The sequence below is a fragment of the Diabrotica undecimpunctata genome, chromosome 4 (genome assembly GCF_040954645.1).
Source record: "Diabrotica undecimpunctata isolate CICGRU chromosome 4, icDiaUnde3, whole genome shotgun sequence".
In the NCBI taxonomy this organism is placed as follows: Eukaryota; Metazoa; Arthropoda; class Insecta; order Coleoptera; family Chrysomelidae; genus Diabrotica; species Diabrotica undecimpunctata.
Window position 1 is genome coordinate 14,718,492 of NC_092806.1, and position 13,994 is coordinate 14,732,485.

At 33.5% G+C, this 13,994-nt stretch overlaps 1 protein-coding gene across 9 annotated transcripts in view; it reads right to left on the minus strand.

Annotated features, from left to right (window-relative positions):
* Mical (Molecule interacting with CasL) overlaps positions 1-13,994 on the minus strand; it is a 148,509-nt gene that overhangs the window by 76,302 nt on the left and 58,213 nt on the right. For all 9 annotated transcript variants that reach the window (XM_072528973.1, XM_072528971.1, XM_072528965.1 and 6 more), the window contains exons 3-6: positions 8,269-8,512; positions 6,552-6,910; positions 5,549-5,806; positions 5,148-5,493 (exon numbers count right to left, since the gene is read on the minus strand). In XM_072528973.1, coding sequence (XP_072385074.1) covers positions 5,148-5,493; positions 5,549-5,806; positions 6,552-6,910; positions 8,269-8,512 — 1,207 coding nt within the window. The remainder of the gene's footprint in view (positions 1-5,147; positions 5,494-5,548; positions 5,807-6,551; positions 6,911-8,268; positions 8,513-13,994) is intronic.

The following is a 13,994-nucleotide window of genomic DNA, read 5'->3' on the forward strand; positions in this document are numbered from 1 at the left end:
AGCCATAAGACAGCTACGATGAACAGGAACTGAATGTTGGGCAGTTAAAAAGAACGAGCAACAGCGAATGCACGTGGCTGAAATGAAAATGCTTAGATACATCAGTGCAGTCAAAAAAAGGGATAAAATTAAGAATGAATATACTTATTAGTGGAAGTCTAGAGGTGACAGCACCAATTGATGCCAAAATGATAAAGCATAGGTTAAGATGGTTTGGTCACTTCAACGTCGAGATGTCAATTACCTAATACGAAGATTGCTGATCTGCTAGTTCCTGGGAGGACTAGGAGAGGAACACCAAAGAAGATCCGGGGAAGACGCTATATAGATATAGCTAAGAAAATTGATTAAATCAGTCCACCCAAACAGACGAAAGCCAATTAACGCAAATAAACGTATTAAAAGTAATAAGCATATTAGTAAAATTATGGGAAGTAACGATGATAAGTGATAAAACTAATGGAAATAAAAAATTTATAATAAAAGCTCTAAAGTTGATTTCTAAGTTTTATTTTGCATTACTATATGAAAAAATTTTCTGAAACTTAAGATCGTATACTTTGCATCAAAATAATGGAAAAGTTGTCAAAGTTTCAGCTATATCTGTAATTTTTTTTAAATTGGGCTAAAACGTATTAATGAACCACTTTAACGGAGCGCATCTTTATCTTCACAAGAGCACAAAAGTTTCAACACTCTTAAACACAAAAATTAACACAGGAATTAAGTTTATAAAGCAGTTTTTCAAATCACAAAACAGACCAAATTTTGAGGTTTTCCAAAATACCGGTCATTCGCAGAGCCAATTTTCGTTTTCTAACAAATTATCATTTCCATTGTTTCCATGATTTAACGATATCTCAAACGTTTGACACGTTTTATTTATTTCTAGGAAATACTCTTTCGCGAGCTTGACCAGCCCATCGAGCAACTCTGCGATAGGCTCGTCCTTGTTTGCTAAAAACTAACAGTCTAGTCCACCAAGCGCCTGAAAATATAAAACTTGTCGATATTTTCTGCTGCAAAATAAGACGTTTCAATACAAAAAGTTGGTTTTTTCCGAAATATAAGTGGATAAAGTTGAAAATTAAAAATATTATTGACTTTATTTGTTTATTATCCGGTATAATGTTCGTAAATTGTGGCGTCCAACGAAAAAAAAAAAAAAGGAATACAGCATACAAGATGGAAGAAAACCGCAAATACGAATTCCGACTATTTGGTAGTCAGTAAGTAATCAGTTATTACTTCATAATTTTCAAATCAAAATATTCGGAAAACGGTACACAGTATCCAGTTTTACCAAGAGTAGCTTTTTGGTGTAAAATTGTATGATGTTTAAGTTCACTTGTAATTTTGCTTAATAATGTTTCCCTTAAAAAAGTTACGTTGAATAATACATGGTACGCACCTTGTAACTAGCGCCCTCTATGAGAGTCAGATATAAAAACAAATTCATGGGATGTATTAGCTTACAAAACATATTCGTATACAATTTCATTACAATGTTGCCAGTAGTTTCGGCAAAATCGTAAAAAATGTGTAATTTTTTTTTCTTCAACGCCCTTTATCTTGAAAACGGATGGCGTTACAAGAAATTTGTACTGAACAAACCCCAATTATTTTTCAGTTTTTTACCTATCCTAGAGACGGTGCTACCTTTTTTGAAACACCTTGTATATGTATTATCTGCTTAACACATTATAATTTTTGAAATTTTATTTTGACACTAACAACTGCGATTCACTAGCAATTGAGATTTTTAAAGAAATCTAGCTTTTGTAACAGGGGTACTCCACCCATGCGCTTAAAAAAGGCTTTATAGCTTTTGAAAAATTTGTGCTTTCAAAATTTGAAACTGAATTGAAACCACAGTATCCACTTCAGTGAGAATTACCTAAAAAAACTGCCGTTTTCTCCGTTTCTAGCATTAGTGTAGTATGTATTAGTATGCCTTCAGTGGCATAACGATTAGAAGAAAGAAAGGGTGGCTTAACCATACTGGTACGTTGCTGTTAAAGTAACATTAACCCATTTTGTTGACAGATGTATCTTATGACACAAAAAACATTTACCAAAATCAGAAAAATGATACACAATAATAAATCAAATATGGAGAATAATATTCCTCTAATTTTCAATAACGTTTTATTAACGTTTGTTAAAACGTTTTATTTTGAAGCGGAGGGTCCTCAAATATTCTATATTTTATCCTTAATGAGACACCTTATACAGATCAAGTAAAAAAAGGTGTAAACATTATGAAAATTCCTGGCGTGATTTGGTTGTTGGAAAGTCTGAAGAAAGTTAATAAAAGAACAGTCCTGATAATTTTTCTGTTATATGCACGTCTACAATCAAAAGTAGCAAAGCTCCTTTACTACTCTTATCTAATTCAAGTCACATATATCACAGAAAGTAATCGAGTCGAAGAAAGCTAGGTAAAAATTGAGTCTAATATCTTAGCCTAGGCCAAAGAAGTTCTGGCCTGGTATCCTACTCGGCCAAAAGATGTCAGGGTGTCTTGTTCCGTGACGCAGATGTCCAAAAAAGATTTCCCCCACCGTTGGCTGTCAGAATCCAATGGATACCTTCTTAGGCTCTTACTGAAATCTGGCAATACGACAATTAAAAAAAAATACTACCCTAAAACTTACAACTAAAATTTTTCAAGTACTAATAAATCAAAGGATAAGTTTAGCAGATGAACAACGGAGTTTTCGTAGTGAAAAATCGTGTACAAATGCAATATTCGTTATAAAACAAATTACTGAGAAATCACCAGAGTATCATACACCAGCATTTCTGTGTCTGATTGACTTAAAGAAAGCGTTTGACAGAGTAAGACTCAAAGATGTAATCCATCTTCTGTATAATAGAAAAGTTCCCCTAAATATTATAAAAACTATCGAAAACATCTACCACAACAACAAAATGGAAGTCAAAGTAGATGGACAACTTACAGAACCTATAGAAACAGGCAGCGGAATAAGACAAGTGGATTTATTGAACCCCATGCTCTTTAATTTGATCATGGATGAAATCATGAAAAGCGTTAACAAAAGAACAGGATACAGAATGGAAAACAAAGAAATAAAAACACTCTGTTACGCAGACGATGCAATATAGATAGCCCAAGATGAAGATAGTCTGCAAAGAATGGTCCACAGGTCCACAAAACTAAAACAATAGTAGCCAGCAAAGGACCAACCAGATGTAAAATAGAAATTGATGGCAACAGTATTGAACAAATAATGGAAATAAAATACCTTGGAATTACACTATCCAGCTATGGAGACCTGAGCAAAGAAGTGAAAGGTCAAGTACAAAAAGCAAATAGACTGGCAGGATGCCTTAATAAAACTATATGGCGAAACAGACACATTAACACTGAGATGAAGTCAAGAATTTATAAAGCAAGTGTAAGACCAATAATGACATATGCCTCAGAAACAAGACCCGACACAGCCATAACGCAAAGGCTACTGGAAACGGCAGAGATAATAATACTGAGAAGAATTACAGGAAATACGCTGAGAGATTGAAAGTGAAGTGAAGACATTAGAAGAAAATGTAACGTACAGTGTATAAATGAATGAACACTTTTATGAAAATAAAAAAAAAAAAATGGAATAACCACGTAAGCAGAAAGGGGGAGACCCGTGTCGTCAAAATAGGAAGAGATAAGTCGATAAGTCATCAATCGGCAGAAGTTTCGGATGACCGCGCAAAAAACTTTCTATCAAATGAAACAAATTATTTTAATGTGGAACTAATTTTTCATCCTGCCCAGCTTTTTCAACATTTTTCTAGTAGCGGCAACACTGCTATAATACGTATAAATGTTTTTACACTAATGCTATGAAACGAATGGACTAACCGCCCCCCAGCATTTCCTACTTGCTGAGCCAATTAACCTTCACGGCTAAACTCTGACTTTTTGTACTATGAGAATTTTTTGTCAGTTGTTTTTTAGTTTTCATCATCCCTCTTATATGCACTATATATATACAATACAAAATTTACAGTGTTTCGAAATTTGTTCTAATGTTACTGGAGTTTCTTAGATTTCTTAAAAATATTCCGCAAGTGTTTTCTTGTGCCATGTTTAAATTAAATATTATTTTGTATTGGGTTATAGATTTTCCTCTTTTTGCTATCTATTTTTATGACTATAAAAGTATCTGTCCATTGTACTTTGTGCTCATTGTCCCAGGCATGTTTGCATATCTGTGATTTGTCGAAGTCTCTGTTTCTGATATATGTTTCATGCTCATTTATCCTGACACTTAGTGGTCTTGCGGTTTCTCCCACATAGAAATTGTTGTATTTATAAGGTATTTTATATGGGAAGTTCCTTGATATCTCTTGTGTGTTGTTATAATTGGTCTTGGACAGAATAGATCTCAGTGTATTGGTTGTTTTGTGATGTACTTATTTCCAATCTTTTTTAATTTTTTTGATAAGCATTTTACTTATGTCTGAGTATCCTTAAAGTCAATTGTGGTTTAATCCCTATAATACAATATTTTCTTGAAAATGTCCAATATTTGATGTTTTCGATCTCCATCCATCCAGTTCTCTACATTTGTTTTCTCATTGTTTATTTTGTTTGCCGTTATTCTTCGCCTAAATCCAATTCTTGCACTTTTGTACTCCTATAAGTTTTTGGTGTAAGCCATTTTTGATATAGATTTTACTTCCTGCTTTCATATTCTCTAGTTTTTGAGTACACCAAAAATTATTATTCCTTTGTAGACTTATTTCATCTACAATATTTTCTTTTGCCTCTGTATAAATTTGATTTCTTTTAGGTACTCGTTTCTAAGTTCGATCATTTTGAAATTAAATTAGTAAATCGACACTTGTGTCATATTTCGTGGGATGTAGGTATATATATATCCAATGTAAAAATAGTATTGTCAAGAAACCGACAATATAATCACTACACATCTGCTAATATTCAAAAAATAGAAGACAATATATAGATAGCAATACTAGAATTATTAAATTTCGGTTAGAAAGTGGAAATGTTTTTAAATTCCATATTATCATGTAAAGTAATGACTAGTAGTCCATTCCTAACCACACTTTTCATATTCCGATATTTTAAATAATAGAATCTTAATGGTATAGCATTAACTTACCTCTTCTTCTCTTCTTTGGTATATCGTGAACCTTTTCGTTAGAGGTACGTTTCATTCTCTCGATGCTAGCAGGATTGTCGGTGTCAAAGAGAGCGACCACTTGATGTGACAAGACAACGGCCTTGTTGAAATTAGGGTATCTAGTGGCTGGATCTAGGGTGTAAGATTTCCAGTCTTTGTTCAAATTGTCCGGAGTGGTTTGCGCTAGCAACCTATATATCGATTCACGTTCGGCCAATACTTCTAGGGGTGACGCTGTCCCCAAGGACCAACTTCTAATGGCCCACGCTGCGTCCAAAGAAGATAGAAATCCTCGGGCGCAACCTGAACCGGTGGGCCAAAACGGCTGAAAACAAATAAAGGTTACAATACATACCTAATGGAACAAACGATTTACTTACCTCAAGTAAACTATCTCCAACTAATATTTTTAGTAAACGATAACCGTTTCTCTCCACCACTTTTGAAGCGTTTTCGGCGGCATACATTGAAGTAAAATCGAACATGGCGATATCTGGTTGACCGTAATGATTAACTGCAAATTCTAAATTGGGCATCTGATAATTAGTACTAAAAGTGGCAGCTTCTATTGCGTATTGCTGAAGGGCTTCCTTGTCTACGTTTTCGGGAGCTAATAACTTTTCGGTATCGGCAAAATCCTGTAAAAAAATATAATAAATGAATTTAGATGATTACAATTTTATTTACATATTTATTCTTATTACAATGTTTAAGATCGACAAATGTCATCATCGCGACGCTCTCTCATCCCGACATGGCGTGTCCCCTTGTAATATAGATTTGTTGATTCAACATCGAACATGATCAACATACAGACGTACTCCATATTCAATACAGACGTATACCAATTGAATTCAGACAGCCACACCATAACTGACTTTTATATAGCTAGATTTGTTGCAATCCCGATGTGTAACACCATCGTTCCTGAAAAGTGTTGCCTAAGCGATACCCTAGAGAGCTAGTAAACTCGGGGAAGTTATAGTCTTGGTATAATATGGTCGCATAGCCGTACTGGACAGCATTTCGCATGGTGCATTTCGCGTGGTAGCATGGTACACTACTGATTTCTGACTATAACGGTAAAAACTACTAGTCTAGACCAGAGAATTCGATGGTTGGCTGTTATTAACCTGTTTGGCTTCCACATCATTCTCAAGGGTTCGCGAAAAGTCACCGACAAACAAGTAAACTGGTTCCGATGAATCGAGAAGCGACGATCGAAGGTAAAAACCGGATCCCATCCTTCTAGCAAAATTGCGGAAACCCTGGGCAAGATTTAGAAATAATTTAGATTTAGTTCAATATGTATTAACAATTCGTAATTTTATGTCTCAAATAAATTGTTGTTAAAAATAAATAATATAAATTAAAGTAACTTACTTGTTTTATGACTCCCTTCTCGATTAAACTATGCTTCTTCGCTGTCATAACGAAATAATGAGTATCATCTTTATAATAAACTATGTTCTCTAAGTCAATTCTAGTGGCTTCTTGCAAATCCTTAAAAAACTTTTGGTTAAATATAAAAGCTACGCCGCTAATTTCTTCTACGCGAGCTTCGGCTTCGGTTTTCTTATTGATAAAATTGGCCGTTATCGCTATTGCAAGCTTTCCCCTAAATTCCTTACGGCTGAATCCTTGTAAAGTATTGCGTTTACCGTCGGCACCTATTATAACGTCGAACTCGTATTGCGAGACCGGATGGTTGGCAGGTTTGAACTGAGCTCTCCAACCAATCTCTGAAACGTAAATATTATCAGTTTAATTCTTTATATAGATAAGATTATTGTTAAGCGAAATTAAGTGACTACGATATTTTGTAGTAAACATCTTACCAATTAACGTACAATAATTTTGTTCAACACAACTTTTAAACTGCTAACAAGAAAATTTTACTAATCAGATTAACGAAAAATGCCCAATGAAGAGCAACAAGGCTTTCGACTAAATAGATCAACTTTAGGTATTATATTCATAGCCAGACAAGTTAGTGAGAAAGTAGTAGTGGAATATAAGAAATTTGTCTGTATGTGCTTGGTAGATCTTACTAAAGCCATTGACTGTGTTAGATTAGAAGTTGTGGTACAATTACTAAAAAACAACCAATTGAACACAATGGTTCAGGTTCACTACTCACTGCACTACTGCCGCAGCAGTGCAGTAGGTAGTGAACAGTGTAGTGTCTGAAGACATCAGAGAGGATGTTGAAAGCTCGGCGCAGTGGAAATTAACGCGGTTCAACCCGGAAGCCTGGTGAGTTTAATATGAATTTTTGTAATAATATTAATCTTAGTTTTAGGTTTATTTCCGAACGATGCAATAAAATTATAGGTAATGTTGTAAATAACACAAGTCAAATGAAAGTGCGAATGCTGCTAACAAAACTAAAATTCAGACAACTAAAAACTTTCTATAATTTCAGCCACTATAGTGTAAACCATCAATGACGGCAAGAGAAGTTCATTCGCAGATAGAGTATGGCGAAGACCTGGAGAAAGGTTTTGCGATGACAAAAATTATTCAAAGGGAATGTTTGATTGTGGATGAAAAATGTTCTAAACAGAAATTTGTTTTGATGCACCCACAGAACTAGTTCCAATTCATTCGCGGTCCACGAATGCAGATTTATATCTGGAAAACATTATATACCACTACCTGTTATTGCGTGTGTGCCATTTATGAAGAATACGTTCCTTTTTATACAAGATATCTCAAAGCTCACATAGCAGAACTTGTGTTAGAACTTAAACCAGATTGTTATTCGAATCTTACAGCCACCAAGAAGTCCAGATTTACATTCAATTGAAGCACTTTATAAATTTTCGGAAAAAATTAGTTCGAAAGGCATGCATCTGGCTTAATAACCACGCAAAAATTGAAGCGTGTTGCCGTTTTAGAATAGAAAAATATTCCTCGGGTAACCATCAGCAATTGATAAAACATTTACCTAGGCAAATGCACGCTATTATAAGAGCTCCAGCAGGCGTTGTGCGTTATTTAACATTAACATTTTTAATTAAATAATAAATTAAATAATTTTAAAATTTGACTATTTTAGTAACTTTATTCAAATATGAGACATTAATTCTGCACTTACTTTCATTAGCATCGGGCTCTATAAGTGTTTCGAAACTGACTTCTGTATGAACTTCAACTCCAAGAAGAAGAGCTACCTTCAATAAGATACATTGCAACTGCCTGATACTGATGTGATCGATGGCGCCGGCGCAAAATTTACCAAAAAACTTCTTTGCGCCCAGCATCCTCAAATCTTCTATCACAAAAGGCCATAAATGTAAAACGTTATTTCTAGAATATCTATCCCTCTTCTCAACAACAACCTGAAACAACAATATATTTGAAAAATAAAAGATTTAATTTTTTTTTTATTTGAAAATAGTACTGATTACGGGTGACACGAATAATCGGGTATTATTCGGTATTCTGTCGTGTTATGTGTGTCATGTTATTCTCTCTCTTTTGAGAACAACCTCTCACTATACCGGGTGTGCTAACAAAACACGACCCCCCACCCAAACACCATAAGGATGGGAATGGAGCAACTTTAAAATTTTAAATAGAAACTCCCATTTTTTATCGCAGATTTGGATTCCTTATGCAAAAATAAGTAACTGTTATTTGAGACATTTTTTTTTAAGTTAATAGATGGTGCTATAATTGAAAAATATGATTTATCCAGATAAAAATTATGGAAACGGTCGAAATATTTCGAGAAATACACAGCAAAATGAAAAATCAAAAAACACTTGTTTAATATTTTTTAAAAATCTAACGAATGCCACCAAACATGACTCTTCATCTCCAGACGTTAGGAGTGGGGATGGGGACAACTTTGAAATATTAAATAGAAATCCCGATTTTTTTGTAAATTCGGATGCTACGTAAAAAAACTGTATTTAGTATCAGATAAAAATTTCCCAATAACCCCAATAAATGAGGTTTTCCCATTTAAGTTTCAAATTTGTCTCCCGGTATTTGGTGTTATTCGATAGATCTTAAAAAAATATTAAACACGTGTTTTTTGGTTTTTTTTTTATTTAGTAGTGTATTTCTCGAGATATATCGTTTCCTTAAGTGGGTATGGTTTATTTTCAATATTTTAAACATATTTTTAAGATTTTTTTGAAACATTATTCTCCGTTCATAAATTGTTGAGAGCACGAAATGTGCCTCAAACTCATAAAACGGTCGTAAACCATAGGCGTTCCTGAGGTGTTTATTCATTAAATAATAATATAATATTTTTTAATACTGTTATATATAATATTAATAATATTTTAATACTAATATATTTAGCAAAAAAACAATTAAAACTTTTACGGCTAATGTTGTGTAATTATATTATATTAATAAAAATAAGAATTTAACCATTAACAATTTTTTAAATAAGAATACCTTATCTCTTTGAATATTTCAATACTAATCTTCGCGTTTAATCACTTTACTAGAAAACCTGGAATTCATATCCGAAGGAAGGTACTATTCGTTGCAAGATAATTAGGATGGAATTCCCCAGATTTTTAATAATATAATGGGTATGCTTTGGCCACGTGCCTCGTTTGTTCAGTTTATATTCGAAACTTAACTTAAAAGGGTGAAGTTATTACGAACGAAAACAATTTTTTTGTTTAGTACGTTTTTGATCGCATGTAGTTTACGGCTCGTCGGTGTGTCCGCGTCTACGGCAGTAATTAGCGTCTCGAATATTTCTTTTGCGAATTATATGCAGTGCGTGAGTGATTTTTTATTCCATATACCGACGAACACACGTACCTTTCGCTCGTGCTCGTTTTGTTGGATTGTTTGTGATGGCTTCATCATCAACATCATCAAGTTTTACACCGGTACTGTTGCGTACAGTCAGTAAGTCTGTCTATTCACCAAGAGAGAAGACTATTGTCCTGAATGTTCACGATGCTCTGGTTTCTCAGAATCCCACAAACACTGTTCGCAACATAGTCGAAAGTTGTGCCAACATGACTGGCGTAGGAGAGTCAACTATATATAGGTTCCTATCAGAAAGAAAAAAACACGGTATAGCTAACCCAAACACAAACGAACACTTAAAGAGAGGGAAAGAGCCTATTGAAATTGATGAATTTGCCAGAAATGGTATTCGAAGGAAAATTCATGGATTTTTTTTCAAAAAAGAAATACCAAACCTAAACAAAATTTTACAAGAAGTTAGAGACAACCCGGATTTGCCTCATATCGGACGAACTAAATTGTGGCAAGTTTTAAAAGAATTAAATTTCCGGTGGGAGAAATCAGACCGAAAATCACTTTTGATTGACCGGGAGGAGAAGATGATGTTGGAGAAGAAATTATCTAAGATTCATACGAAAATTCCGGGCTGAAGAAAGGCCCATTTTCTACCAGGATGAAACGTGGGTAAACTCAGGTCATACTCTAAAAAATATTATGGCTAGAAAAAATACGTCATATAAAATACAAGTTGTACGTGAATTGTTATACGAGTCTTTATAACATATTACAAAACAAAACTGGAAAGATGCAGTAAGACATGTAATAGAAGAAGAACAAAAAATGTGGGATCTTGATAACATGATTGATGCGACCGTAGAGATTATTAACCTAATTATTAACCCTCAAGACGACTCGGATTCCGAAGTTGATCCTATTTATTTTGAATTTAAATAGTTTTCTAATCGTAATTATATAAGGTAAGTAATAGTAGTTGTAATCGTAAGGTATTAAAGGGGAAAGGCGCAAAATGTCGCCTGTCAAAATGTTCAATGTGTTTTAAATGTATCCATTTTTTTTTTCAAATCCTGAGAAAACTAAAAAGCATTTTTGAAAAATTTAAAAGCAGAATGAAATATTTTTTAGAATAAATAAAAAGTTTCTTTTGCATGCAATATTTTCAATTAAAAATTATACTATATTTTCTCTTTTATTTTCACCCCTGTTACATAACATATTAAAATAAACACTGTAGAAGTTTTCAGAGACTTTCTGCCCTGAGTAATAATGTAATCTTTCATTCTGTGTTTAAATTTCTCAAAAATATTTATTAGTTTTCTCCGGATTCGAAAATAATGGATACATTTAAAACACATTGGAAATTTTGCCAGGCGACATTTGGCGCCTTTTTCCTTAATTAAATAAATGTATCTTTTACAAATGGCAAGAAACTTTTTATTTTTGAATAAAATAAATAAGTTTTATTAAAAAATACAATTTACATAAGTACAATTTAAAAAATATATTTATTTAGTTCAAATAAATGTTTCAATCATATACTCTACGACACTGGTCGTTCCTATCTAACCATTCAAAATACCCCCGTAATAGGATTATAAGGTATTGTATTCCTTCAGATATAAGGTGGGTTAGTCGAAAACGTCTTAAACCGTCAGTTTTAGGTTGGTTTTTACTATTATATCGTATTACTTATCCTCTCTGTATTTCAGTTTTCTAATTAGGGTTAAACTTGTAGTGAGCTATCAACAAATTATGAACCGGGTATAGTACATTATAATACAGAATTTTAAGAGTATTATCTGAAATTTTGGTACAAAAATATTAAAAATTACGAAAATGACAGCCATTTTTTCAAGATGAAAAAAAAAGTTACTTTGCGGTGTTCATCGTAACTTATAACTGGATCATCTGTTGACAAAAAACCAAAAATATTTAGTTAGTTTATAAGATATTATTCATTTTATCGTGTTTTCAAATTTTAGAAGCAAAAAAAGACAAATTTTGGAATTTTCGAAAATGTTTTGTTAAAATTTGACTAATTTGATGTTGTAAAATTAATTATAACAACAAAATGGACAATATCTCGACGTTGCGACCTAGGGATTTATCTATAAAAGAAGTGAACAAAATTTGGGAAAGATCGATCAAGTAGTTTTTGAGACACAGTGAACACCGACTTAAAAAAAATTATTCCGAGAAAAACTCAATGACACTCCCATCTCACTCATCTCTAACTCACCTCACTCACTCACTCACGCCACTCACGCACCTCACTCACTCACGTCACTCACTCAACTCACTCACTTCTAAATGCTTATAACTCCATCAATTTTGCTCCGATCACTCTGAAATTTTAACTGAATACTCGAAAGATTTATACTATCGAATAAAAAAATAAAAAAAAATCGCACAAAATACCCTATCTAGAGTATCAGGATAAATAGTTGTTTTCAGATTATAGCGCCATGTACCATCAATTAGAAAAAATGTCCCCAATAAAAGTTACTTATTTTTTCATTGGAAATCCAAATCTGCAGTAAAAAATTAGGGTTCCCATTTAAGATTTCAAATTTACCCACCGTCCTACCCCTAGAGAGTGATGCTGGGGGGTCGTGTTTGGTGTCATTCGATAGATATTTAAAAATATACTATCCCGTTCCAATTGGCATACCCGGTATATGTACACTACTGCTAGGAGACGATAGATAAACCTTTGGGAATTTTGTCAGGATTCGATACGCTTCTGCGTTTGCTGAACACCACTTGTAAGGGTCATCCGTCCGATTTAGACGAACAGTTTACAAATAAAATCAATCTTATTTACCACATAACTTTTATCTAAATCCTTATCATTTTGTATATAGTCTGTAGCGACTTCCTCAAAACAGTTCCAAAAACTCTTGTGTATTTCCATGATTTTATTTTTATTGGTGTTTCTTTCCTTACGAAGTGGACAAGAAAAGTGGTAACAAGATATTTGTCATTTTCATCGAATTTGAAACATTTTTTAAGCTCATCTTGTAGTGAAGATCTCATTCTTAATAAATTTAGTGTTCTATTTGCAACCTCTTCCTTGTCTATGTATTTCAACAATGTGACAACATGTAGAATCACTTCAGAGATGCAGTAAATACCTGTGCTGGTTATTTTAGTAATTTCTTCGAACCATTGAAGGAGTTTGAGGCATTGTTTCACTAACTGCCACTGAGAAGTTGTTAATTTATTTAAAGATTCATGATCTGTTATGTACAAAGAAATAGTTCACTTTTGCTCTAATAATCAGTTTATTAAATAATAGGTAGAATTCCAGCGTGTGCTTATATCTTGTACTAGTTGGTGGTTTGGCAAGTTAAGTTCTTGACAAAACTAATATTGCACTGCAAGATACCAGACGCATGGAGAAACAGCATAATGATACCAATGTTCAAGAAAGGAGATAAAGAAGACCCCAACAATTATAGAGGTATAAATCTACTGAACACCTAACTTAAGCTTACCACAAAAGTCCTAACCAACAAAATCGATAAACTAACAACTTTATCAGATGAACAACAAGGATTCAGATCCAGAAGTTCCTGTGTAGACGCCGTATTTGTACTAAGACAAATCACAGAAAAGGCCATCGAGTACAATAAACCAGCATATCTATGTTTTATAGACCTGGCAAAGGCTTTCGATTGCATCCAAGTCGAAGACGTCTTAGGCCTACTGTATAAAAGAAACAAACCAATCAATATTATACAAATCATCGAAGATATCTACTTCCATAATCGAATACAGGCAAAGATAATGGAAAACACAGTGTATACCAGTACAAAGCGGAGTCAGACAGGGTGACTCTTTAAGCCCACTTCTCTTTAATATAATAATGGACGAAATAATACAAGCAGTACGTAAAGGTCATGGTTACAGAATGGGGAACAAAGAAACTCAAATATTATGTTATGCAGACGACGCCGCATTAATCGCCGAGACAGAAGACGAGCTCCAAAGATTAACACACATCTTCAATACAACAGCTGAAAATATCAGCAGAAAAATCCAAATGTGTGACAACATCTAAATACCCACTACGAT